Source organism: Lagopus leucura, unplaced genomic scaffold (genome assembly GCF_019238085.1).
Source record: "Lagopus leucura isolate 7727_CA_CO unplaced genomic scaffold, USGS_WTPT01 Super-Scaffold_100004, whole genome shotgun sequence".
NCBI lineage: Eukaryota > Metazoa > Chordata > Aves > Galliformes > Phasianidae > Lagopus > Lagopus leucura.
In genome coordinates, this window is record NW_024962264.1 from 29,991,440 (window position 1) to 30,018,277 (window position 26,838).

General features: G+C 41.3%; 1 protein-coding gene and 1 long non-coding RNA gene across 7 annotated transcripts in view; one reads left to right on the top strand and one right to left on the bottom strand.

The window, feature by feature from the left end:
• The window catches only part of SLC4A4 (solute carrier family 4 member 4), a 197,592-nt gene that overhangs the window by 101,251 nt on the left and 69,503 nt on the right, over nt 1-26,838 (top strand). For 3 of the 5 annotated variants that reach the window (XM_042872178.1, XM_042872176.1, XM_042872179.1), the window contains 4 exons: nt 5,106-5,266; nt 7,955-8,134; nt 14,108-14,203; nt 18,906-18,982. In XM_042872178.1, the coding sequence (XP_042728112.1) occupies nt 5,106-5,266; nt 7,955-8,134; nt 14,108-14,203; nt 18,906-18,982 (514 nt within the window). The remainder of the gene's footprint in view (nt 1-5,105; nt 5,267-7,954; nt 8,135-14,107; nt 14,204-18,905; nt 18,983-26,838) is intronic. The other 2 variants (XM_042872177.1, XM_042872180.1) reach the window with 2 other exon arrangements.
• Nucleotides 21,471-23,915, bottom strand: LOC122180500. 2 transcript variants are annotated; one of them, XR_006179109.1, is made up of 3 exons: nt 23,722-23,915; nt 23,355-23,524; nt 21,471-22,120 (listed from the first exon to the last, which is right to left on the bottom strand). It is a non-coding gene; the product is annotated as an uncharacterized LOC122180500 (long non-coding RNA). The 2 variants fall into 2 exon arrangements; XR_006179110.1 differs by having other exon boundaries at nt 21,471-22,169.

The following is a 26,838-nucleotide window of genomic DNA, read 5'->3' on the forward strand; positions in this document are numbered from 1 at the left end:
ATCATTTTGTTGTTAAGATCACTTCAGATCTTAATGATATTCTTCATACTGAGCACTATATGTTTTCTTGTTTTCCATATTAATACTGGGAGCTCGGCTTTCCTGGAATCCACAAATACTAGCCATCAAGAGAGAGAGTGATATGTCCTGCATGACATATGACAAAATACATGTCTTCAGAGACATCTGCTTCTAGATTCCAAGGAACTTGTTGATGCTCTTTTACTATCAGATATCAGGAGAGAAAAAGAGGTGTTTTTTTTTTTTCTTCTCTGGTAATGCTTTCAGGTTTTGTGTTTTCACACATCTTCAGTAGAAGAGCTAATTGGAGCTGTATATACAATTCTTTCTAACAGTATGTGTATATTACATACTGAAAGAAGAGATGCCATGTTCAAGTACAGTGTAGTTCCTAACCTTGGCTAACTTCCTAATGTGTGTGTGTTAGTTTGTTGATGGTGATCTTTCATGTTGCATTCTTGTTCAGGATTTTTCCGTATCTTCCTGAAATGACTTAATCTTGCAAAACCAAACCTGCTGAAAGCTACTGTGTGGCTCTGCTGCAGGACATACCAGCTTGAGCTGGCTAACTCTACTTCAGCAGGTACAGGAGCTGCCTGCTCTGCTGCTCACTGGAGCTTTGGGTCTGACTTGAATGATGGTAGAAGCTGTCAGGAGAGAAGTGTTTGAATCATCAGAGTTCAGCAAGTGGGTACTGTCCCTTCTAGAGGCATTTCAGTCAGCAGAAAAACAACCAGTATGTCATGGAAAATTTCTGTCAGGAACCTGCAAGATACTGATTAAAAGATGCTTCCAGAAGAGGTCCTTTTGTTGTTTTGATTCTTTATTCACATGAGTTCGGTGGTCTGTGCTCCAGCCCTGGTGTAAATAGGCTACCATTCCTCCCTGTGCACATTTCTGGTAGTAGGTAAGGTCAGCCCATGGCCAGGGCTTGAAGATGTCCTACTCCTTTTCATGATCCTCTTGCCTGTTAGCATGGTATCTAGCCATGGTTAACAATAAAGAAACATTTTGGAAGAACATTCTCAGTGTAGACAGTGCTTCATAACACAGCCCTGTGTTAAATGCATTAAAAATAGAGCAGTAAAAGGGAAGGTTTATTGCTGTTAAAGGTAACCTGAAGATTTGGGTTGCTAGGTATTCCCAGTTGGGCTTTTTCTGGAGCTTGTCCATCCACACCAAGTAAATTGATTAGAAGTTCTTGCACCGATATGCATATGTTGCATTTCACTGATAGCTAAAGGATACAGTGCAAACTATTAAAAGGGAAAGGCTTGAAATATCTGGAGGCCACCATGAGGCTCAGTTCAGTACATTTTGGAACCAGGGTGTGTGCACCATAGTGGGGACTGTCATTCTACAAGGCAGGGAGATGGGAGGAAGATCATGAGATAACAGTGAGAAGGAATGAAAGATATGTGAGCTGGTGGATAGGCATTTCAAATCTTTAATTATGGTCTGTTTCTTTACATAAGCTCTCTCAAGCAGTACATTTACATCCTTCACCTCTTTTCCCATTCTAATATCATACCTTTTATGCAATCCTTTTTAGAGCCTTAAAAATAAGAAAGATGGGTCCTGTGTATTGGTTAGCAGATATAATTGCCTTTACAATATGTGCACACTGAACATACTGAAGACTCCCAGAGATACATTTGAAGAGTAAGAGGTTACTCTGGAGGCAGCCAAGTGCACCGATGGCAGATTTTTCTCTCAAATCTTTGCCCTTTGGAGCTGGTGGTGGCCAATACGTTCCAGATTTCGGAAGTCCACAGTGCCAACTTTGCTGGAGTCAGCAGTTTAGTTTCTAAGGTCCAAGAGTCATAACACAACGTGGATGTTATTAGTTACGTTGTAGTTTTTTCTAATGTGGTCACTAGAATTTTTCTAGCTTTGCCCTGAAACAGCACGTTACCATTGGGATGCAGACACCTTTGCCTTCAACGCTCAGGAGGCTCTGTTCTGAGATGTATAATCCTAAATACATCCAATTGGAAAACTTAACTCTACAACTGTCTCTTTTGTCCTTTCCACTCTCCTCCACCCTAAAAGTCCAGTGCTTTCTTCCAGTGCTCACCTACTTCCCATGCAACTTTCTGGGTGTGAGTGAGCTTTTCTGCAGCGTGACGTGTTAAAAAAAAAAATCATTTTAGCCTGATGTATGGTCTTCTGGTTGTTTATTTCTGATAGCACATAGTGTCCTACTTTGTCCTAGTTTTTAATGGTGCTTCTGTGGCCTGGCGCAAGCGAATGATTTTTGCCATAACGTAGATGTACGCTATGCAAAGTGCCGAATGTATGTCTCAGTATGTTTAGGCTCATTTTCTAAACATTAACAGGTATTCTTGGTGTATCCTCAAATCTCTATCAAAGAGAGGGGATGTGGATAGCTGATGATAACTGTACAGTAGCAGTGTATCTTCTGGTAGGTTAGTTGAGAAATATTGCAGCAGGAGTGAATCTTCCATGGATTTCTCTTGGTGTAATGAGGAATGACCACATTGTTCAATGTCCTCAAAGCCATGTTTGCCTTCAGAGTGGCACCTTTGGCTCCTGGGAAGTGGATTGGGCGGTCTTTGTTTCAGATTTGGCTCGTATTTATCTCTTCAGTTGTAATCTGTGGATGAAATAGCCCACCAGATTGGTTCAGTTCAAACTGAAGGTGCCCGCTTGCTTGTAAGCTCGTGCTCTTTGGTAAACTGGAGTATTTAGGTAGGTGAAGTGTGCAGTGGGGAATAATAATACAAAACAAACTAAAGATAAAATTCGTTACTTGTGTGGAGGGCCATGTGGAAAGCATTGCCTGAGTACTTGCATATATGTGTGCATTAGGACTTCAGAGGGGACTTCAGAATGTGGTATTCAAAGCTATTTCAGACCATTTGGAGAGCATCTCAATCGGTTTTCAATGAAGTGGATGGGCACAGATTCTCCCTAGGAAAATGGTTATTCCATGCTCTATAATGTTTTGGAAGAGCTGAGTGACTGTCAGTGAAGCTGAGAGACTCTGCTAAATCTGTCTGGTGGCAGGTCCAACAGATTTGAAGTTTTGTGTTATAATCAGGAAAGTACACAGAAAGCAAATATTGATAGTTGTGAATTACACAAACTTTCACCAAAGGTACAAACCCTTTATAATTTGCAGCCTTTGTTGTTGCAGGGTAAAGAGCGTCTCGTTGCACTTGACTCAATCTACCCACACAACTATACAAACAAATACAGAACATGTCCTCTGAACTCCACAGATCTGCAGATGCCCAAATCCCTTTGCTTTCCTAGCAAACACTCAAGTGTTGTGGACAGAATAGAACCTTATTTCTCAGATATTAAGTTCAGTCTCATTGCTTGGGTTAAAATGCGGCTTTTCAAAAACAAAGTCTCAAAAGAGATTATTGCAGTTGAAAAGCATAATTAATTAATCCTCAAATAACACATTTTTCAGGTTTGCATATAATTTCACTTGGTGTTAATAATATTCTTTTGAACCAGTTTGCAAACTTCCATACCCTTAAGTGTATGTTTTTTTTTCTTAATAATCCCCTTGTATTAGTCACTGGAATTTTCATTTAGCCAAATATATTAAAATAGTATCTCAGGACAGGATTAGAACACCTTCTGCTTTGCGATTGAGTTGCATTGAAACACTTTTTTTTTTTTTCCTCCTGCTCTCTGTGCTCGCAGTGAAGCTGTAGCCAGGTGCTGCAATAAAGAAAGAGGCCACTGGCATTTCTCTCGCCTTTATTAATAGGCTAGAGTGTAATGTCCCTCTCTGTGTCCCACGGGGCTGTGTATGCATTCTTCAGCTGTGTCCCCCTCTGTGCCAGCACCTTGCTGGCAGTGGCAGGAGCCTGGAGCAGCAGCGGGATGTGCTCTGCCTGACTGCCCCCACCATGGGTCTTGGGGCACAATCCCTGGGCTAGAGCTCCTGCTTGCCCGCAGTCATGACACAGGTTTAGGGGTGTAAAGAGTGTTTTGTACAGAGCAGTATTAAACCTATTTAACCTTTGCTTGAACCTTCAGCTAGAGAGATGAGCTTTCTGTTTTTTCAGCCTCACTTTGTTAAATGATTAAACAGTGGAGAGCAAACGGAGGGAAACAACAAAACCCTTAATTTCTGTCTTTTCCATTGGTGGTTCGCTTGTCCTCTCCAGAGCATCTTCAGATCCACTTAGGATGTGCTTCTCCCCCCTGCTCTTTGCCTTGTGCCAGCTTGCTCCTGTTGGTACTGTTCAATGCTCCCGATTGGTGGCTGGTCTGCTGAGTCTTGGCAAAGCCCTGATGCTTTTCCTCTGTTCGTATGCTTGAAGATGACTTGAGTCTTATCCAGTGGAGCTGTGGCAAGGATTGTGGGCAGTTGAAAGAAGAGGGATGTAAAAGCTGAGATCTATTTCCTGATTTTTCTGCCTTAGCATTCTCTGTGGTTTCCTCACACTTTTCCTGCTCTGACCTTACTCAATTTCCTAAACAGGAGAGGAAGTTTTCAGATTGTATTGTGTAGATTTGAATACTCAAATGCAAGTCACCCTATTTCCAGAAATGCTGATTTTTTTTTTTTTTTTCTATCTTCTCCAGCTCCCCTGGCTACTTCAAAGTGGTTATTAAGCATCAATTTAATTACCTGGAGCTGCTGAAGCAGTGCTAGAGCTTTACTTGACATGATGCAACATATTGGGTTAGGTCATGGGTGTCTGCAGGTTAGACATGCTTGGGTTAGGTGCTGGGTGTGCAGCCTGGGGAGGGAAGGAGATGCCAGCAGAGTTGTTGAAACTGCCTCTGTATTCTTGACCTGGAGCAAACATGAGGTAAATGGTGTTAGCTTAAGTCTTGGTGAAAGCTATTAAAGATAACATGCTTTACCTCTCATTTGCAGTAGTTTACAAGCATTATCACTGCTCAACGAACACATACCAATTCATTAAGCCTTTGCAACTTGATTGTGGATTTGTGGGCTTAGAGATGCGTGGGAAAATGTGTATGCTTGAACTCATTAGTATGTTGTGATGTTTCAGCTGTCTCGCTTCTTTCAGATCCATGCACAGGGTGCAACAGCTTTAACACAGTCTCATTGCTTTGCCCTTTTGTAGGTGGATAAAGTTCGAGGAGAAGGTAGAACAAGGTGGGGAACGATGGAGTAAACCTCATGTGGCCACATTATCCCTGCACAGCTTGTTTGAGTTAAGGACATGCATAGAGAAAGGCTCAATAATGCTGGATATGGAGGCCTCTTCTCTTCCTCAGGTAGTGGGTAAGTAAGCTTCCTTGGTTCTTGCTCTAAACAATTCAGTTCAGCTTACAATTGACCTCTGTAGTGGTTTCCTTTGAAAGCAAGAAACTGAGCGTCGCTGTTTTTGCTCCTTTGTTTTCAATGAAATACTCAAGAATTTATTATTGCCAAAGACTTCCTGGAACAAAGTGTGAAATAAGTGTTAGAAGATCCCAGGCTTTTTCCCCTCTTATTAGGGGTAGGAGTTTGAAGGCAGCCCATCCATTTTCACTGTATAATAAAAACACTACTTTTTCATTAAAGGAGGAAAACAAAGAAATAGTCCTCCTAGGAATAACAGAAACCTACAAGAACCTCCAAGCAGGAGAAGGATAGCCAATGTATGAAAAGCATTATTCTCATTTCAGGAAGAAGAGCGAAAGAATCTGCTTAAGTGATAATAATGCTTGCTTTGAATTATCTTTTGGTTTTAAATAGAATCCTGGATCCTGAGGTAGATATCCTAAATTTACCATGTGTTTGAAAGGAAAGGCATACACTGAATGAATTTGTTTACTACCAGAAATGTGACATTTAAGAGGCTACCTCACTCAGAATAGGAATGCCCATCATGTATTGCTTTGAGCAGAACAGTTGCAATCTAGGGCTCATGTGGTCAGATTGTAGACTGTTTTCAGATAAATTTGCAGGCTGGGCTGCTAGAAGCAGGTTTAAAATAAAAGTGCTCCTCTGTGACAAAGGTGGATGAAGAGCAGTCACAGGATCAGTTTATGCTTCCCTCTGCTGAATGGGATAGCAGGGTTTTTTTGCAGTCAAAATAGCTGTGGCCCAGGATGATGCTCAGTGATATTGCTGAGAGCTATACCATGTTCCCAGTGATGTGTGGAAAGTCATATGAAAATAAATCTAAGAAGTGAGCCATCCAGTGGAGATACATTTAAACAGTATCCTGAATTTAGAAGGCATTGTGTGAAGAGGTGTAGAAGTGCAAAATGAAAAAGAAAATGCCATAGAACTTAATGCTTTGAATCCTAATCTCAGGCTTAGTATTTTCCTGGCATAAAATAAAATTATCACGTGACAAGTATTGGATTAGTTTGTAAGAGTTGAATTTAGAAGCTACCTACGGAGTTTTGAGCTGCTTATTTTTGTAGGTGCTTGACATGGCATTGTCTTCCTGTATTTTTTGTGTCTGTATACCCCAGTACATGACATTACAAAGTTTTTTTTTTTGTTTTTTTTTTTTAAATAAATTATTCTGGTTGAAGTCACTTTGAAATGTCACCTTGAATAACCTTTTTCATCTCCCAAATGAAATGTAATTTCTGGGACATTAACTCACAAATTGGTGGCTGCTGTTGCTGTACTACTGTTCTGTGTGGGATACTTGTGCTGCTGTAAGTCCAAATCCTTACTCAGATGCAGAGGGATTTCTAAGAAGCCTGCTGGCTTGGTTTCCAGAATTATTTAATCATGATAACTTTATTGATTTCTAGTAGTGACAGGCAGGAAAGTAAAATGCACGGAGCTCTGTTTGTTGACTTGTGTTACATCAGAAGCACAAAAAGGAATAAATACTTGCCAGATGGAGAAGGATAAACTTGATAAAGAAAGGCATGTTGTTCTAAGGAAACATTCCAAAAATCACTAACAAGAAATATGAACACAAGCTTGCAGAAAAACAGCACTTAACAGAATAAAGCTTTTGTGTACATGTATATAATCGTTCTTTTCTGAGTTGGAATGGAAGTCTGAGGCTCTTTTCTCTAGTGATTTGAAGAGGCATTAATTCTTTAGAAGAAGGTGACTTTCTGCCTCACTGAGTTAGCAAGTGTGGTGAGTGTTCTGCCTCCACTTTCCCATAACTTTTATTATTAGCACAAATAAAAGTTACTAGTAGACAAATAAGAGCTGCCACTTTCCCCTGGGGGATGGCATGTTAACTGAAGTAATAAAGGGAACAACTTAATGTGAAATTTATTGCACAATAGAGATTTTTGTAATAAGTCAGGCTACCTTTACTCCTCCCCTGTGGGACAAAGGAACAGAGAGGAAAGAATTGATGGAAAGCAAGCAGTGAGTTGCAGATTGATGATGGTTAAAGGCTGAAGACAAAGTCCTATAACATGTTGTCTGAAAACAGGAGCAGGTTCTGCCATCTGTAGTTGCTGTCATTTTACTTCAGTTACAAGAATGAAAGATTTAATTAGTGACTCATCTCCAGGACTTTTTCCTGTAGATAGATTAGGTTTTAGCAGGGGCCTATGAGGTGACTCAGGGCTTGTTGAAGCTGATAGAATTTTTGCCATGCTATTTTTGAAGTCATACTGGAACTTACGATGTAGTTATAGCTTCTTCTTAACACAGGGTTGGAGCAGCCCTCTCTCTGAGCTAAGAGCAATCTTGTCCTGTGAAAAGTTGTTTGGCAACCTGCTTAATGGCATGAAAAAAAAAAAGGATTTTGATGGAAAAGGTGTGTGTTGGTGGCTGGTGGGTTTTCCTCGGTGGAGATGATTCTTACATTTCAAGAAACGTTTATAAGAGATTCCCATTAGAAATAAAGTGGTATATCTGGTGGTAACTTTGAGATGGGGAGGAAAGAATTCAAAACGGGATGGTGAACATCCTTTCCTCTCCTTTCATGTAGTCAAGTTCTGGGCTTTGGGATTCATTTTCCTTTCCCTTCTCTCATCCCTTCCTGTGCAACAGAAATGATTGTCGACAATCAGATTGAGACAGGGCTCTTGAAGGCAGACATGAAGGACAAAGTCACCTACACGCTGCTCAGGAAGCACCGGCACCAGACCAAGAAGTCCAACCTGCGTTCTCTGGCAGACATTGGAAAGACCGTCTCCAGTGCAAGTAGGATGTTTACCAACCCCGATAATGGTAATGCAGAGGCTAACTGGCTATAGCCTTCCGTTTTAAAGCAACCCACCAACCTTGCCTGCCAAAAACTAACCTTGTTGCCATGACAATGCTTTTCTAACGCATAATTAGCGTAGCAAGACCCGCACTGATGACACATCAGTGTTGGGCTCTGAAGGCTGCTTTTGCCGTGGCACATTGCTCTAACCCTATCTTCACTGGACGGAAAGGGAGAGGAAGGGAGGTGGCAGGCAGCAGGATGCAACAGGTATGTAGGTGGTGGTATAGGAACAACATTAGGAAAGAGAGATTTACAACAAACTCTATGTGTGCCTGAACCCAAAAGTCTGATCATCTGACATGCTTGGGCAGAGATGAAGCTTTTGCGTGTGTTCGATTTTTTTTATTTTTTTTAAATAGATTGTGTCAATGGCACTCTTAATCAAAAATTATGTGAGAGTAAAATCTAGCTTGCATTTTATTGCCATACAATCATTGTCCAGTGTGGGTAAAGCTCATTTCCATTTTGCTTTGTTCAACCTAAAATTGTTTCGTGGTGTATGTCATGTATGCATCTCTGTTTCTCTTTTAAAAATTACTGTATGTGTAGTGCTTATTGTATGTAGTGTTGTCTGTATAAGTGTGTGTGTGTGTGTGTGTGTGTGGATACAGACAGCTATAGAGGCCTTAGCAGTGGCTCTGTACTTACTCAAACACTGAGATTTGCAGTCACGTTAGTAGTAATGTTAAAAAATTTTTGTGTCTTCGAGTTCTGCAAACTGTCTCATGTTGCAGTATGAAAACTTGTCTGAAAGTTGCTATTTTAAAACACCCAGAAAAAGGAGCAAGCTGATACTCATCTTGCTGTCTCTAAGGCCTCTAAGCTTTCTGTGTTCTGCTTCTAAAGCTTGCTCTAACATTTCTCCCTCACTAATTACCTTACTTAATTAATATTTCCTACTTTTCATTGTCCTTGGCTTTTGCTACAGGTGTGTATGTGCATGTGAAGAATATTTATTGCTCTTGATAATGCATCTTATCACATACCAGTGTCTTGATAATTGAATGAATGAAAAAAAATGAACAGAAACATGAATTGAAGAAATGTCCTAAGCGTGCAGCTTTTTGGTGAATATCCCTGCAGGAGTCCAATGGAGCAAAGACCAGGACTGTGCGTTGGACTGTTGCTCCTTCTGCTTATTTTTCAGACCAGGCATTTCAGATCGTATCATAGAATGGCCTGGGTTGAAAAGGACCACAATGATCATCTAGTTTCAACCCCCCTGTTATGTGCAGGGTCACCAACCACTAGATCAGGCTGCCCAGAGCCACCCATCCAGCCTGGCCTCGAATGCCTCCAGGACTGGAGCATCCACAACCTCCTTGGGCAAGCTGTTCCAGTGACTAACTCACGTTTGTTTTCAGTTCGCCTCAAAAACTGTGTTCTTCCACCACATGTTCTGGGGCTTTCTGCTGTCTCCCCTCTGGCCTTCCAACAATTTCCCCACTGTTTGCTCCTGACTTCTGTTTAAAAAATACACTCTGAGATGCACTCGCTTGATTCTTGGCTCCAACTGCAAATCACCTGCTTAAGCATAGGCACTTTGGCACTCATGGTCATGGTGGCATAGAGACCTGTTTTTGTGCCTGCTCATGGTATGTTTACAGTGCCACAGTCAGGCCTAATGGCTCTCAAATTGCAAGGGAAGCTGAAAGACAAACTCCTGGATATAAGGAGTGCCTGTGTTTGGGCAGTGATAGACTCTTTTCCTATCTTATGGTTAAACTAGTAACCAAGCCTACTGTTTTATTCTGAGTACTTAAGGAATTTCTAAGGTGTAGAAATGTAAAGAAACCTTTAGGACTGACTATATGGTATTGCTGAGATTAGTGTCTCCTTCAGACTTGCCAACAATTTAACTGAAAGGGTTAAGACTTGCTCTATTTACAACGTGCATCCACCTTCTACCTCTGTCTTACTTCTATCTTTGCTGAACTATATGTTTGTAACAGCCTCCTTGTTTTTCAGCAGCCGGTGAGTGTTGGCAACCTTTCCTTTCTGCAGCTAAAGTCACTCACTGAGGAGCCATCAAAAGCTCAGAGTGTAAAGAGGAATTAAAACTTATTTACAAGGTTTGAGGGTAAATCATAGGCAATGTCTTATCACTTGGATGATAAATCCTGACTCTTTACCATAAGGAGTTAGACATTCAGTACTGATTTAAAAGTAAATAATATCCTACTTCTCCAGGGAGGTTGACTTTGGTAAAGGGCACTCATCTAAGTTCTCACTCTAGCCACTGCTTATTTTTCATGGCTGTGAGCATCCTTTACTCAGACAGTAGGTGTTTTAGGTTTCCATTAATTTCTCTTTTGTATTTAAAGAGACTGATTCTTAAGAAATTATTTTCTGGCTTTGCTTGGCCCACTGGTTGACCTTTGGCAACTTCTTTCATTTTGTTTTGCCTCTGTTTCCTACCTGGAGTATTCATGTGTAGTGAGAATATAATAAAGCATTATGTTTCATGACAATTCAAGTACTTTTAAGTAGGGAGAGACTCAAATACAAAGGGAAATACTTCATGAATAGTTGTTGCTGTTATTTATTATTTACACTTTAATGAAAAAGTAACTCGGTGAAACACATTCTGGAGTTATACTATGCTCCCTGGAGTTCAATGAGTGTCTTCCATGTAATTCTGAAGGCAGAATTTGTCCTTTACACAGATAAAATTTTAATGAATCCGACAGGAGTGCATCTGCCTTTTAGCATAGCTAATAACAATAATAAAAGGGCCATCAGCCCCAAGCACTCATAAATTTAACTGGAGTTTCATTCCAGGTAGATATTTCCTTTCAGTTTCTGCTTTATTGTTCCAGTGTCAGTGAAACTTCCATACAATATTCATGCTGCATCCAGGTTAATGAGAACGACAGTCATTCTGGACACAGGACTTGTGCAGTGCTTAAGTCTCACCTTCATATAGTAGGTTTACAGGCTGGTATATTTAAAAAACAACTTGGTGTTCTGCTCAGCTGATGTTTACTGATGTTATTAAAAAGGCTAACTTGTCATCTTTAGGCCTACCATAAAACACCTTGATGTAAATTACAGAGTGCTCTGCTAATTTAGTTTGTGTTTGTTAAAGGTTGTTAATGAAATAGCCACTGAAGCTTAACTAGACCCTGCGGTATGTTATGTATAAAAATGTTATGCACTGTATTGCTTTTAGTGGACAATCACGATTCTTTTGGAACTTACGATTCTGACAGGTATCTAATTACACTGAATTACTTTGAAAAGCATGCATTTAGGGAGCACTTTCAGATGATGCCATTAGCAGGGATTCTCACATGATTTTCCCTAATATTTTTTCAAGTTAAACTTAAAGCCCAAATTAAACAGTGACAGACTTTTTTTCAAGGGCTTTTGTTAGAAATCTGAAAATACACCCTGGGTCCCTGGTCTTCAAAAACTCTTAGGTGCACGTATCTCATTTCTTTCAGAATGATAAGGTGACAAAATCTTAAAGGCTTTAAAATTTTCTTTGTGGTAAACTTGTTAGAAGCTACTATTCTGGTATTTATATAGGTCATTCACAGTTAAAAGTTTTGAATTTGAATACATATATATATATGTATACATATTTGAATACATATATCTTAGAACAATATATGCAGAAATATGTGTATATTTCTGCATAAGTCAGGAGAAAGGCAAATAAGCAATAAGTTGCTAAGATGTAGCTTATTACATATTGGAGGTGCTGACACAGCTGCCCAGAGAAGCTGTGGGTGCTCTATCCCTGGAGGCTCTCAAGACCAGGAGGGATGGGGTCCTGGGCAGCCTGAGGTGGTAGAGGGCAGCCATGCTCATGGCTGATCTTTAAGGTCCCTTCCAACCCAATACATTCTATGCTCCTTTGATATTGTAGTGAGCACTGTGAATTTCTTTATAAAAAGTATTGTGGTGCTCTCACTTCTGTCTCTGGGTGTCAGGCCTAGGTGCTGCGATCTAACAGCACAATTTTGTGAGCCTGTGGCAGCTCTGTGAGCTGCTTGTAGACCCTGAGCAGCCCACAGAGCGGCCATTTGCCTTCCCTCATTGCAGTGCCTGATGCTGACTGGTCCGGCTGCTCCTGTGCGTTGGAGAGCCGCAGCCAGGCTGACCGTGGCTCTGCAGCAGGCAGTCATCCTGCTCCCGCTGCCTTTGCTTCGCTGCTCTTTTTGATGACAGCCTACAGAGCAATCAGATTGGCAGAAGAGTTGAGCTTCAGAGTGGCAAAGGTGTGCAGTGAGTGCTTTTTAATCATAACTGTGTCATGAAGATGGCTCCTTACCCTTTCCTAGTGCTTGTGTTTGTGGGAGGATGTTTTCTCAGCGAGCCTTTTGCTCTTGAGAAACTGCAAAAGATGATAATTTCTTGTTTGACGCTTAGTGGAGGAGGATAAATCAAAGCACTTCTTTGCTGTCCACTCAACAGGAAAAAGATGATTATCAAAAAGCTGAGCAGACAAAGCTGTACTAAGCAATTACTAAAAGTTACCTTACAAAGACAGCGCCCTTTTCGTTTCTATTGGCAGGGAGCTGAGATGTCTGATACGTTCGTTGAGGGCCTTTAGATACGTTCCAATTGAACTCTTGCAGAGTTTTTGTATGTCATGTTTTGTTAACTGTCTTTCTGAGAGTTCTCTGTGTTAATCCAGTTGTGTCCTTTCCTGGCACAGGATGCAGCATTTGAAGTGAGCCCCTCCAGTAGATAGTGCATACACTAGACACTATCCAGCAGCCTTTGCCCAACTGGCACCCCTTTGAGTCATAATGCAGATCTGCCATTGGTTTGCCACTGTATAAAATGAGAGCAGTGCTCACTGTTCCTTATGCAGGTGCCTGAGGGCTGTCTCCTAATCATTTGCCAGTACTGTGATGAGGATATTTGCTATGCAGCGCATATTTTCCTTGGTTTTGCATAAAAGTTTCATGCCTGCCAGCATTTTGTATAACAACACCTGTGAGAGCCTTTGGCAAAAGTGCTGAAGAGCAGTGATCGAATTATACTGAGGGCAAGCTGGTGGAGGCTGTAGAAAACTGTAATGTGTTTATGTGTGAGTATCTAACCCTCCTAAATAATGGCATGCTCCCCATCACCATATGAATGTTCAAACACCTAACAAATGTTTTTATTTTTGCTGTGCTGACAGAATTTTGGTACCAGCTAAAATAGCAATTGTACCTTTTAAGCACATTGGCTACTGTACTGACAGAATGACTGCTAGCAAAAGCTGAAAACTTCCCCTGTAATTTTTTAAATACTATATTGGAGTTCAGCCTTATTCAGTTGAGTATTTATCACAGAAACTGCATCCACAATCCTTCCAGTGAGCTGAAAGATATAATGTCAACTGAATAAGGAGGAGCACAGGAGATATTCTCCAGGGACGCTAGAAAAAAAAGAACAACAACCCATGATGCATTCATCCATTTGCTTTATTTGAAGCAGTATGGAATGTAGTGTGCCTTTCCAAGCCCTAAGTGATGTACATCAGGGTATGTATACAGTCAGGATGCTCAAAGTTGGCTCCTACAGGGAAGTAACTTTTTTTTCCCCCCAAAAAAAGCACGGTGTTTGCCATTTTTACTAACCGCTTTGCTTCCTGGGACTGCTCAGCACAGCTCAAATCTCAGCTGCCTTCATCACTTGTTTGAAGTCTACTTCTGAGATGCCTGAGTTTTAGACATGAAGGATGAAAGATTGGCTGCAGACTTTGCCAGCAGGGGACATTCTGTGTTCCAAATAAGTAGGCTTGCTTCTTTTGTTACCAAACTATACAGGAAGGTGCACTTCTGTGTAACTGCAAATGTTCAAACACTGTCTCCTAACTCGCTTCTTTGTGCAACTGCATGAGCATTTTTATTTTTTTTTCTTTGACTTTTCAACTTTGCTCTCTTCCTCCCCTCTGCTGCTGCCTCTGTCTCCTGCTTGCACCACAAAAGCACGCAGCCCACTCCAGAGCTCCGTGCCCTGCCTAGCGACACGCACGCTGGATGATGAAATCCAAGTGCAGCACAGCCCCAGCGTGGGATGGCTCAGTAAGTCAGAGACTGGGATGTGGGGAGTGGGCTGGGGGGCTTCCAGAAGGAAGGATGGGTGACTGGCATCAGCCAGTGCCTTAATGCTCACTGCTGCATGAACGGGGAATAGACTGGAAATCCATTCTTGAGGGAATGGAATAGCTGCTAAACTGACTGCCCATTTACCCCCACCACACCCTGCTCTTTTTTCACTCTTTTGCTTTATATGTTTGTTTTTCCCTCCATCTGTAGTGGAACAGGTAGGTCAGTCTGCACTCCTTTTCAGGAAGTAGGCTATCTTGTAACCCATCTAGCAAAATTTCATTCATGTGTTGAAACATCCTTTGGCTGTTGGGAGCGTTTCATGAATTTTGCCATCAATGTAATAAAATAAATGCAAGAAAGTTAAATATTTTAATTTCCATATAAATTAAATACAGAAATAGGTTTCCTTTGTCACATAGCTCTCAGACGCCTCCAGCTTTGTCTCTCTGTGATGAGCTGGGCTTTTCTCAGGCTGCGTGTCATTTTATCCTTGTAAAATATTACTCATTGGGAGCCTTGCTGATCACAGAGGAGTGAGCTGTTCCCACAGGAAAGCACAGTCTGCTGCTCTGATGACACAAAGATGTTCTTTATAAGCCATGGCAATATGTAGAAATCTGAATTTCAGGATATTGATTGTGAAGGATGACTACCAAGCTTGTCAGTAGAATGAGGCAGTAAAATAGAGGAGTTTGGATTGATTGCCTTTCTTTTTGCACCAGTACTTTACTGAGCACAGCCAAGGAGAGATTCATGTTGCCTTTGCCAAAGAGATGGCAATATAATTGAGGCCTGAATCACGTAAATACCCTTAGCAAACAGTGCTAGGGTGATCATCGTGTGCTGAAGTCTTTGGCTGAAATTTCAGCAGCAGAAACCTTTTACATTACTGATTTGTTTATGGCACTGAGAGTCTGTAGACTGATAGGCTTGTTGCTTTCTTCTGCCCCTGTACTTTTTTTCCACTCAGAGAAGCTGTACACCTGAGGACTCAGTCCCCTCTTTCCTGTCTTTCTCACAAGTGATATTGCTGGGCTTGCCACATGTTTCCCTGTCACGGTCATCTTCAATGTTTGAGTTTGCTCTTATGAGCAGCTCATTACACAAAACCAAAAAAATGCTACATCCTTCCTGACTTCAAGTCTTCAGTGGTGCAGCTGTTAGAAACATGAGTTTGGAGATCTGGGCTGTACAGATTTGAATGATGATGTCCACAAAGCCAAACGGCTTTTGGTACAGGTTTGCACATAACACATCCTGCATTTGTAGCAGCATTTCAGTGGCTTTACTTCACAGTCAGTATAAATGCAGGGATTTGGGGCAAACTTCTAAATGCAAGCTGTGGCGCAGTCAAGTTTCTTAGGTCAGCAAAGATGGTTAAAGGTGATGCTTATGGTTTCCAATCTGTCACTGACTGAAGTAAGAAGTAAAACAAGAAGTTTCTTTAAAGAAAACAGAAGAGCAGTGTTGAATTGCCAGCTAGAGATTTATGGGTGAGAGAGGGGGATGCTTTTCAGCCTGAGGATTGTGACAAAGAAGTTTCATGAGACCCTTCAGCCCCACAGGTTCATGCTTTTTGTACAGAGCTTTGTCTGGTGCCCTCACTTCTGGGCTCCATTCCCTTGTCCTTGTTTGGCCTTGCAGAGGTAATGCTAGCAGTGACGATTTAAGAGCATTTACAAGGCCATGTTTGTAGGGAAATGCGGTATCTTTATGAAATAGAAACGGAAAGGGTGCAAGTTTTTTGGCACATTGGTCTGTCTGTATCTGGAATAAAAATGAGAAACCTCCAAAAAAAGGATTCTCTGAGAAGAGCTACTGTAGTTTGGTGTGATTATGTTGATTGTGCTGGGAAATTGAGAGAAAAGGTAATTGCTGCTTGAGAAGCAGAGAGAGGTGATAGTTATTAGCCACTTCCTTTAGCAAGAAAGGGTAATAATCTTCTAACAAACCTTCAGTCCCATACTTCTAGTAATAGGGGAAATACATGCTGTAGTCCAGAAAGTTATCAGCTATGAAAGCTGGGGACTCTAATTTTCAGGACTGGACCCAGAAATCTGTAAAACTGCCCAAGTGGTGCTATGGAAATGAAGAGAGCTTTAGCACATGCCTTACTCTACAATTATGTAATGCAGCACTTCTGAATAAATTGTATTAAAACCATGTTTAACAACCCTATAAAAAAAAATCGTCTGCATTTTCTGCACTTCTTCAGAGCGTTTTGGAAGCCATATTTAGTTCCTTCTCAGCTAGAGGCATTAGCCATTCCGAGACTCAAAGGTATCATGATAAGACTGGAAGAAGAGGAAATGGGTCTCTGTGCTGCACTCTCCCTGGCTACAACAGTGGAAAAGCTCTCACGAACCGGTTTTGTGCAGGCAGGCTGTGTGGGATCTGCCCATCTCCATGGGACTCTGAACTTCTCCAGATCTATTTAACTCCGCTGAATACTTTTTTCTTTATTTTCTATCACTTGCCAGCACTTAAATGAACTGATACGGACTTTGCTTTGAGTCACTGACCTGCGTGGAACCAATTACCAGTGTGAACAATCTTCACGTTTTAAAGAAAGTGCTTCCCTGCCTTTTCAATTGATTGTATTGGCTCAGATTTGCAAAACAGCCATGTGCATTTCTATATAGAGCTTCAATCTTTCATTTTAATTTAACACTATATTTAAAGATTTGTCAAAGATTTCCCAGAGTTTTGGCAGTATCTGTGCAACCTTTCAAAGATAATTAGTCACACTATGTAAGAAAAAGGAGCCTTGGATTTCAGTAATGGGATTCAATTTTCCATGAACCTGCTTTTTAGAAAAAAAAAAAAAATATATATATATATATATAAAATAAATCCATATTATCTTTTATTATTTATTAAGTATCTGCATCTCAATGTGTTACGTACACCTTTTTAGAAACGCAAAGTAACGTCTCTTCCATGTAAGAGATGCAATGTACATAAACAAGTTCAATCGCTTTTTTCCTGTTTTGCATACATGCTTATCTCCTCTGTACAGATTCATATCAAACAGTCAATCAAGTGCTGTAAATATTTCTAAGTTTGGCTTGCTAATAATTAGGAGAATGGTTACTTATATATGTAACTTAAACCAGTCCTTCAAGTGGCATTTCTCATGCTATGAATGAACACATTTGTAAGAACTTAGCAGATATAGATGGGGTCTTAAGCCTGGCAAGCAGTAACAACATGAAGAAGAAAAATCTGAGGATCTTCCTTTTATAAGATACACTTGTGCTTCGCTTTTGCTGTGTCATCATTCCTGGATGTGGCAATAATGCACAGCATATACTGTGATTCAGAGTGGCTCATGAGAAAGAATATCATAAATCCGTCTCCGTATATATGAAACATATTGTAAGGAAAACCCAGCTCTGGGGGGGGGGGGGGGGGGGGGTTGTCCAGATCTTTTACTTATGACTCCTTGTATTTATTAGTTGCTATTTTATATAATTATTAGCTATTTCTTGATATTCAGATATATTACCAAGTTCATTTCTCTGTGGGAGTTGCTGAAAATTTGAACTTTCATTTTGTTATGAATATCAAACCATAAGTTTAATCAATGTTTTCTCAAAACATACGCTAGCCTAGAGATATCTCAGAATTTGGGAAGTGCCTCAGTGCAATTTCTTTCTGAGTGTTTTCTCTCTTTCCAATTATGCTCATGATCAGAAACACTGGTAAGAGCTCCTGTTGCTATGCTTCTGGTTTCTGGGAGAAGGGTGAAAAATTTCAGAACAATTATTAAAGAGCATGCTGATTGCTGAGTGTTGGGATGTTGTATCCATTGCAGAAGTTTCTTTGCTATTCTATGATTTTTCTTCTTTCATGATTATGGCTATTTCTAGATTTTCTTGCAAGTCCTTTAGAACTATTTTCATATAGTCAGCTACTCTTTGAGAACATAAGAGTGAATAGGAAAAGTAATCCAAAAGAGAGTAAGCAGTGCTTGAATGCCATCATATCCAGCTTAGAGGAGCAGCTGGCCTTTGAGAGAGAAGTGGAGTTTAAAGGCTTTAGCTCTTGGTCTCCAGTACTTTTCTTTCTCTCTGAAGTATCTGGTGTCAGGAACTGGAGACTTTTTTGCCTACTGATTTGACACACGTGTTGTTTCAAACAGTAAAACCCCTAAGGTTCATGAGTTTATTTAATATGGCTAGTGGTAGAAAAGTAGAATTTCGTTATCTGCTGTTTCAAAAGACCAAGAGCTGCCAACCTTCCTTCTGTGAGCTGAAGTATTGGGTGCAGAAGAATGCAGGCAGATAGCATCTCTGTAGGACAGCTATGGCAAAAGGTTGGCAGCAAGAAGCGTCCCCCTGTTCTGTAAAGAATGGGTGACCCAGTTGCCTCTTTCAGCAGCCAGTTGCTACTTTGCTTCCCCGCCAACCCAGACAGGAATTAGGAGATGTCCTTAGATATTTTTTTGCAGTCCTATGAGCTGTGAGAATGCTTTGGGTCAGAGGTGAACAAGGTTTAGAATTTTTCTATCCCATGTGCCACGTGAAGTTACAGAAAGCAGCCTGTCATGGTCTTAAATTGCCCACATCAACTTCCCATGTGCAAGGAAAGGTGTTGCTGTAGCCTGAGCCTCTGTGTTCTTCTGACTGGATTTAAATAGGTGCTTTAATCGGTATTGGCATTGTTCTTACAGGCAGTCCAGCCATGACTCACAGAAATCTGACTTCCACCAGTCTGAATGACATCTCTGACAAGCCTGAGAAAGATCAGGTAAGCTTCAGATTTGGACTTCGCTCAGTGATGTGTTTGGTTAGGAGCTGGGTATTGAGGAAGGAATAGTTGTACCAGAGATCTGAAGAAAAAGAAGAAAGTGAGCAAGGTGAGTCAGTTATTTCCAAGTCCTGTGACAGGTCTTACACTTCATCAGCCCTTGTTAAACTCTTGCAAGATGTGAGGCAAGTACCACCATGTATGGAAGCTGCCTGGCATCCTGCTAATGTCTGTGAGAAGGGAACGGATGGCATCCTGATCTTGATGTATCTAATCTGCTTCCTCTGAAAAGAGGCTCTTCAGGGTTTCAGCAGAGGTCTCACAGCACAGTAGCTCAGGTCAAGCAGCACACCAGGGTTTATATTCATAGGTGGGATGGAGTAGAGCCAGAGCATTGAGGGGGATGTGTCCCCACTACAGCAGCTGCTGTAATAGAACGTGTTGCCTCACCCTTTGTGGTGCTTCTGAAATACAGCTATGCTAAAAGGTAAGTGTGGAAGAACAGCTTCAAAACGTAGATGAATAAAAAGGTTAAAATTGGTCTTTAGTGCCTGCAGAACTGAACTCTTTTTTTTAACCAGTCTCCAAAAAATTTGTCTGATTTTTTAGAGTGATGTTTATGGTATTATCATATGGACTTTGTGTGTGTTCTTGTCCTTACTTAAAGCTTAAGAGTGTGAGGGGTGTAGTGATTCTTTGTGAACTCTCTGAAACCTGGTGTTTAAATGAGGTCTCTACACATTTCAAAAAATGTTCTTGGTTTATAAAGTGGGTTATTTTCAAAGCATGACAATTTGTTTTGGCAAACCTTTTTTTCCCTGCATCTCTCAACACTCTCTAGTCTTGTGATTATTCTGAATATGAATGAGAGTTACCCTAGGAAATTATTAGATAGTATATGCTCACCAGCTGAGGAAAAAACTCCAGTCCTTCGAATAAAGCCTGGTTGTATTCTTCTGGAAGTGGAGCTCTTCCATAAAGCAACAGAGCAACATAACTGTAGAAAAAATGAGTTCCGCTTAATTGAATGTGGCATACCTGTTTTTCTCCAGTCCTCCTGTCCTTTATTCCTCACCTGGCATGCAGTTTGTGCTACTGTTATTTTCAGATACTAAAAAGTATGTTATCTTCCTCTTCAGTATCTGAAAAATCCACACAAAGGAAAGAAATGGCTGGTAAGGCAAACAGCCCCATAATGTTGAATGTGCAGAGTTTATGTAATAGAGCAATGAAAAAAATTCCCTCTGGTACCTCCTTTAACATACGGAAAATACTTCAGTGGAAAAAAAAAAGTGCAGTGTGTTTTGCAGTATTTTTCAGTTGGAACATACAGCTGCATTTATTTTTTTCTCCAAAATACTTTTATGTACTTAGCCACACTCAAGGTAAGAGTAATTGTAAAATCGCTTTTTCACTGGAAAGACTGCTGGTTTACATTTTTAATTAGACTATAATTGGGGTCTTAGAGCGGCAGAAAACTAGGTCTGAATGTTGCAGCAGGCTTCTTAGATTTCATTAGTACAAGTGGTCTCAATTGTTCCTCCTACTGAAATGTCTGTGGACGTGTACAGATAATAGAGTTTTTGTCTAGAATTGTATACTAAAATGTTTTGGTGGGGCTGATACTGAGTTCTGCTAATAAATCCAATTTGGAAATGTGCTCCAAAGTTTTTAGCTTTCAGTATAGATAATACTTTACTGTTTATAGTGAAAACTGTTACTTTTAAACTAACAAGTTCCAAAAAGCCGCTTAGTTAATTAGCTCATGTCCTTCTGATGAACTTTGCACAATGGAACCCTTGTACTGTATGCTTGTTGAAGCTGGTCTGAGAAATCACCTTAGCTCTCAATTTTCATTACTGATTTACTGAAACTCCTGTCCTGATAAAATCTGTGAGACTGTGATGATGCCTGGCAAATTTCTTGAGCAGAAGTTAGCATGCTGTACAGGCACGAGGGAATAATTCATGGTGTTATGACAACAGGAGCTGGAAAGAGAACAGATTCTTGCCTTGACATCAGAGTGACTGGCTTTCATTATCTTCGTATCCCATCTGGAAACCTGACAGTTAATGAGGCCATACAGTGAGATATCAGTCTACTGAAGAAAGAGGCTGTGCTGTTTTCTGTTTATTTGTGTGTGTGTGTGTATGTGTATCACAGGTCAGTTTGTCTTTAAACTGTGACAGTATGAAATTTGTTGGTAACAATTTCTTGGAGTTATACTGGGACCAGATCTTTTCCATCAAACATTATTTTTGCATGTATAAAGGAGAGTATCGTGTGTGTGTGTTTTAAAGGAAAAGAAAGGCTTTGAACAAAGTTTAATATAGCATCAATAATTTTCCTGCCTACCTACATCCTTACTTTCAATTTTGCAATCTTTAATACTAATTGGAACGATGCCATTTACAGTAGTGACAATAAAACCAGAATCTCCTTTTTATCTGTTTTTATAGGTTTTTACTGAGCAGAAAGACACCTTGGTAGAATTAAAGTAGAGAGTTCTGGATGCTCTTTCTTCAAAGTGCGAAGTGTACAGCTCAGATGATGTTTCCTGTCTTTCTCCCTTCTCCAGTACTTTGCCACTTGGAGAAGTGGTGGTGATGAATGCTTTGGAATTACAGTATGGCCCCAAGCCCTCTCTTAATGAGGTTTGAGAGAGCAGGTTTTGTGACTGTCACACAGTATTATGTGGAAAAGGATGTGGATCATCCTTTGGAGCAGCTCTTGCCAGCGGGTCCTGGACTCCCCTTGCTAAAAGCAGCTTAGCACCTGAAAGTGGCTGTACTTTTCAGTACTTTCAGCTTACCTAGGAGTATCTTTTTACCCAATTTCAGTCTTCAACTCCAGGGATCTTTAACTTTGTGCATCTTGAGAAGCTGTGTCTCCACTCAGCAGCAGTTCCATCACATGCTGTTGGAAAAGCAGGCTGATCCTGGGTACCCACCTGCTGTATTTCCCGGGGTGTTGTAAGGTCTGAGTGGAAAACTGGTGTCTTCTGTTGTATGATCCTGATATTTCTTTGCAATGTGTTTGCAAAGAAAATCTCTCTGGAGCCAAACCTGGTGCAGATCTCTCTTGGCAGTCTGCAGTTGCCACGCCACCAACAGGTCATTTGTCTTCAGCAGGGACCTTCTAGATTGAGAGAAGATGGTGGGTGAGTCCTCTGCAGGCTCTGTGAATACTGAGGGGAGTGGTGGGGTGAGTTTTGCCATAGATGTTAAGATTATGAAGTGGGGATGTGACTGCTTTCAATACTGAATTGTCAATTTCAACTCCTTGTTCCTAATAACAGGGGATTTCCAGTGGTAGGCTTTGAGGTTGGAGTGAACAAAAGGTCAGAAGAGGACACTGGGGGGAGGGAATTTTCTGCAGAAGAGTGGAATGTGTTGGCATGTTATCTAATATATTTGATCGCATCTTTTCTCTTGGAGCTGGCCTATTATTGACAGTGGTGCTTCGATGTGGGCGCCAGGGCAATGCTGTTTTCTGGTGCTTTCTCATTGTTTTTGTTTAAGATAATTGAGCTAAGGAGCAGTAGGCAGGTGAAACCTCAGCTACAAAAGCAAAAGCCCAGATTGACCCCTCCTAACAAAGGCAGTGTCTGCTGTTAATCCTGGTCTCCTGAGCTTATTTTTCAGTCCCTGTGGAGAGCAGGGATTGCAGAGTCAATTGAGGTTTGAGGTGGGCTGGTTACCTCTTGCGTAATTGCCTTGCTACCTGCAGAAGCAGCTCTGCTATCAGACAACAGCTAAGCAGCTTGAGCTAGGACAGATGTATTCATGCCTTCATGGATCTGTGCCATGACAGCAACTAGGTGATGTGCAGTCATAAAACAGAGAGGTGTTACAGCTGCTTGGATTCTAGCTGAGGGAACATCAGAGAGGTGTGCTAGGAAGCATTGGACAGTTTTTAGGTTTTCTTTGAGATCTGTTAGAGGATGCCTTCCTTGAGGTTTGTCCTGCCCTGCAGAATCATTGCAGGAAGCTGAGAAAAGATACCAATATTCAAAGGCAAATACGTGGTGGAGGTTGTAGCAGCTGGACCATGCTCTTCCAAGAGCAGAGGAGAACAGTGTCTGAGGCAAGTGAGTGAAGATGATAATTCTCTGCTTTCTTGTCACTGAAACCTCTATATGATGAGGAGCCAGGCTCTACTGCACTGATCCTGAACCTGCCTGGATGTTCTGCTCAGCACTCTGGGTTTCTCACAGAGCGCAAAGATGGATTTTGAAGACTGACAGCACTGAGGATAGGAGCACAGCAAGAAAATATTTACAGTGGTCCTAGGACACACTGACGTGAGTACAGCAACTAGAAATAACAAGAGATAAGATTTAATTAAAATCCTACATAGCACTCAGACTTACCTGCAGTAAGCTTTGTGAGGTTGGTTCTTCTGCCCTTAGGGAAGGGATGGTTGTATGCTTACTTCGGATTTACTTTGATCTTGCTTTTGTTTTGCTTTTCTCATAGTCTTCGCTGTCTTAATACACTTTCAAGAGTTAATCTTCTTACGGGGTAACCATTAAGCTGTTATCTGAGGTAAAGAAAATGAACTTAGAATCTGCCTCGGAAAAGGATGCAGTCAGGAAAGGATGCTTGGGCTCTTCCCAGAAGATCAGCAAGTGCTGCCTATTCCCTAAGTGCCAGGGTAAAGAGCCATTAGCTAGAGAGGAGAGGAAAGGAGCTCCTTGCCTGAAAGGCACTGAAGGAGCAGACACAGGCTTTACTTACAGCCGTTTTTTCCCCTCAAAGAATTCATCAGTAGCCTTGCTGTTAGCTTTGGAATCAGCAGCATCAGCTCAGTCGTGCTATTGCTGAACTTTTCTTAAGGCTTCTATCCTATGTATTCTATCTGATGCAGCTTTCTGCAGGCCTCCCGGTCCGAAAGGAGAGTTTAATACATGGTGTAGGTGAAAGACAACATTTTAAATATCGTGGCACATTTTTTCCCATTTGATTTGCAAAAAGCAAACAATGTCAAAGCTGAAACGAGAAAAGAAAGGACTAGTTAGCAAAATGTAGAGTTTACACAAATCTTTAACTACTGGATGATTTGTTGCAGAAGTTACATTGATCATATTGATTCAGCTTGCACATGTCTGTGACAGACAGAACATGGTGTGCACTGAACTCCACTGCATAATACTGGCAGTTACAGCTTGTGGCCTAGGGAAAGGAGTGTTAATAGAGCCTGTGTTTCTGTAGTGCAGAGTCAGGAATGGTCTGGCAATGTTGTGTGCGGACATCCGAACTGTGCTGTCCCTGCTGTGTTGTTAGTATGTGGGCTAATGTCAAATGAAGCTGCTTTGCACCATGCCTGAAAACCCTTGCTCACTGTGTCCTGATGTCTTTGGATTTTTCTGAGGCACATTGTAATAACCAGAAAGATCAACACAATAGGATGGTGATGCAGAAGGAGTAATGACAAAGAGACTAGCATGATGGAAAGGTGTTACAAAGTAAAAGTCCTTACCTGTCTGTGAAGATCTAGGCTTGCAAAGGAAACTCCACAAGGGAGGGATCTCTGACCAGAGACCCTTCCACAGTGACAGTCAGTCCTTAAATGAAGTCTAAGAGAGGTGCAGCCAGGCTCCACCCCTTCTGGTCACACAGGTGAACTGGTGAACTGCCTTCACCTGCGCTCCCAGGGCTGACTTGGTCCTTTCCCCAGCTGCTCAATCAGTAGTTCAGACTGTGACTCGGCAGTTACCATACACACATTCAGTCTTGAATTCATCTTACACTGTTATTTCAAGGCATCTACTGATCACCAAGGTACAATAAACCTTTTGCCAATCAAGTCTCCAGCTGAACTTGTAGGATAAAAGCTACAACAGGATATTTAATGATCACTACTGGGAGGTTTTTGGGGGCAGAAGAAAAGAGAAAGTAGGCTTTTGTTCCCTTTTTTGTTCCACTTGGTAAGCATGTTGTGTTGCAGATCTAATAACTGGAAAAAAGAAGGGAACTCCAAAAGAAGTCTTCCCTTTCCTCCTCCAGCACGTATGGAAAGCTTGTCCTGTAGCTAAACAAAAGGTGGAACAAAATCTGTTGGTAGTACTAAGCACTTAGACAGCTCTGTGTGATTAGCAGTGTATTATTAATGAAAACTGAAGTTAGATAATTTGCATGAACTGTCTCCTCTCTGCTATGAGAGTGATGGTTCATTCGTTGCATTCATTTAGATTGCAAAAGAGACTGGTTCAGCACCCTGAGTGTCTTTCAGAAGTTGCCGTGTCCCTGACTCAGACTGCTCTGACGATAAATAGCTTCAATAGAGGACAATGAATTTTGATTTTGCTATTTTATCATGGTGCTTTTTTCAGGATTGCTTGATATTTTGGCCATTTATAAGGATAAATAAGAAAGATAAGGTGTATTCCATTTCATTGCATTTGTATTGGCAAAACACTTCTTGAAGTAGCAGTGTGGAGAAGTGATTTGCCTTCACTTGTCTTATTTTATGAGGTGTTGGCTGCAGTTGGTCATTTTCAGCTAGATAGGTGAGCAGAGGCAGCAGGACTTACGGACAATTTCTTTTCTGTATTCCAATTGCTTTGATCTGGTCTGCAACAGAGTCTAGTTAAAGCAGGTGCTTCTGGTGGATTACCCAACTGAGGGAAGGCAAGGGGAGATGTACACATGTATATTCTAACTGCTTGTGCTAGTCTGATTGGATACTGGCATCTTGCTGCAGCTGTGAGCCTGGCTGTTCCAGATACAGGAGGTGGAGGAGTTTGTACACCTTGTGCAGAAAAAGGACAGGAGTGCTGAGAGTACACCTTGAAAATTAGGGTTAGATAATAAATAATAAATTCAAAATGATTGTCTTTGTGCCTTAGATTATTAAAGCAACTGTGGTTAGAAAGCATCATGTTTATATTGATGCTTCTGCTGTCTTACATGCATGCTAGCCAAGTTACACATCTTATGTACTCAATGCAAATAAGCCTTTCCAACATGTTTATGTCTCTCAGCCATTTCCTAGTTTTAATTGGTGTTGTCTGAACTCCTGCCAGCCTGCAAAGCAGCCTTTTGTCAAAGAAAGGAGCTGTGTGGCTATGACAGCTGAATCCTGCCAGCAGCATCAGGTGAGGGCCTGCACAGAGGCATCCCAAACTGACTGCCTCCTCTTTGTAGCTGGTGGCATTCTACACTCCTGTCTGAGTTTATTAGAGCTTTGCCTGCACTTACAAGGGTTGCCAGTGTAATTATGCCATACTGGCAATTCTGCATTGCAGATTAAAGCCTCCCCAGCCTGCAGCCATCTGGATGACCCACCCTGGTGAGAAGCAGTCCTGCTGCTGCTGCATGCTGTGCACACTAAGAGATCCATACAGCTTTGGGGAAGCTCTTTGCTCAGATCTGTGTTATCTTTTGCTGTGTCAGTTACACTTGTGCAGCAGTGAGAGCAGGTATCCATATCAGCCTAGTGGCACCTTTGGCAGCCACTATAAGAATGTTAAGTCTGTTCTGTTCTGGCCCTGGTTTTAGTGCCCATATGTTCAGTTGCACTGTTTCTCTCCTGGCACAGCTAACAATGTCTGCTTGCCCTGTGAGATTTTACTGGTACTCCTTTTCCCTCTCTCGGATTTCCAGTGCGCTTACAGACAAAATTTTCAGTGCAGTTTTCAGCTTTCTAGCCAGATTCCAACTATGTTCCCACACATGGTCCCGGAGCTGCAGTGTCTGAGCTTCAGGAGAATGTTTATAAAGGTGTCCCCACATGATTAATGCATGGAAATAGTGGCTTTGCTTACGTTTAGTATTTCTTAAACTGTGCTTGGGATGAGTTCTCACTTGGCAGCATACCTTCAATTTTCACTTGGTTTATCCCTTTTGAGACTT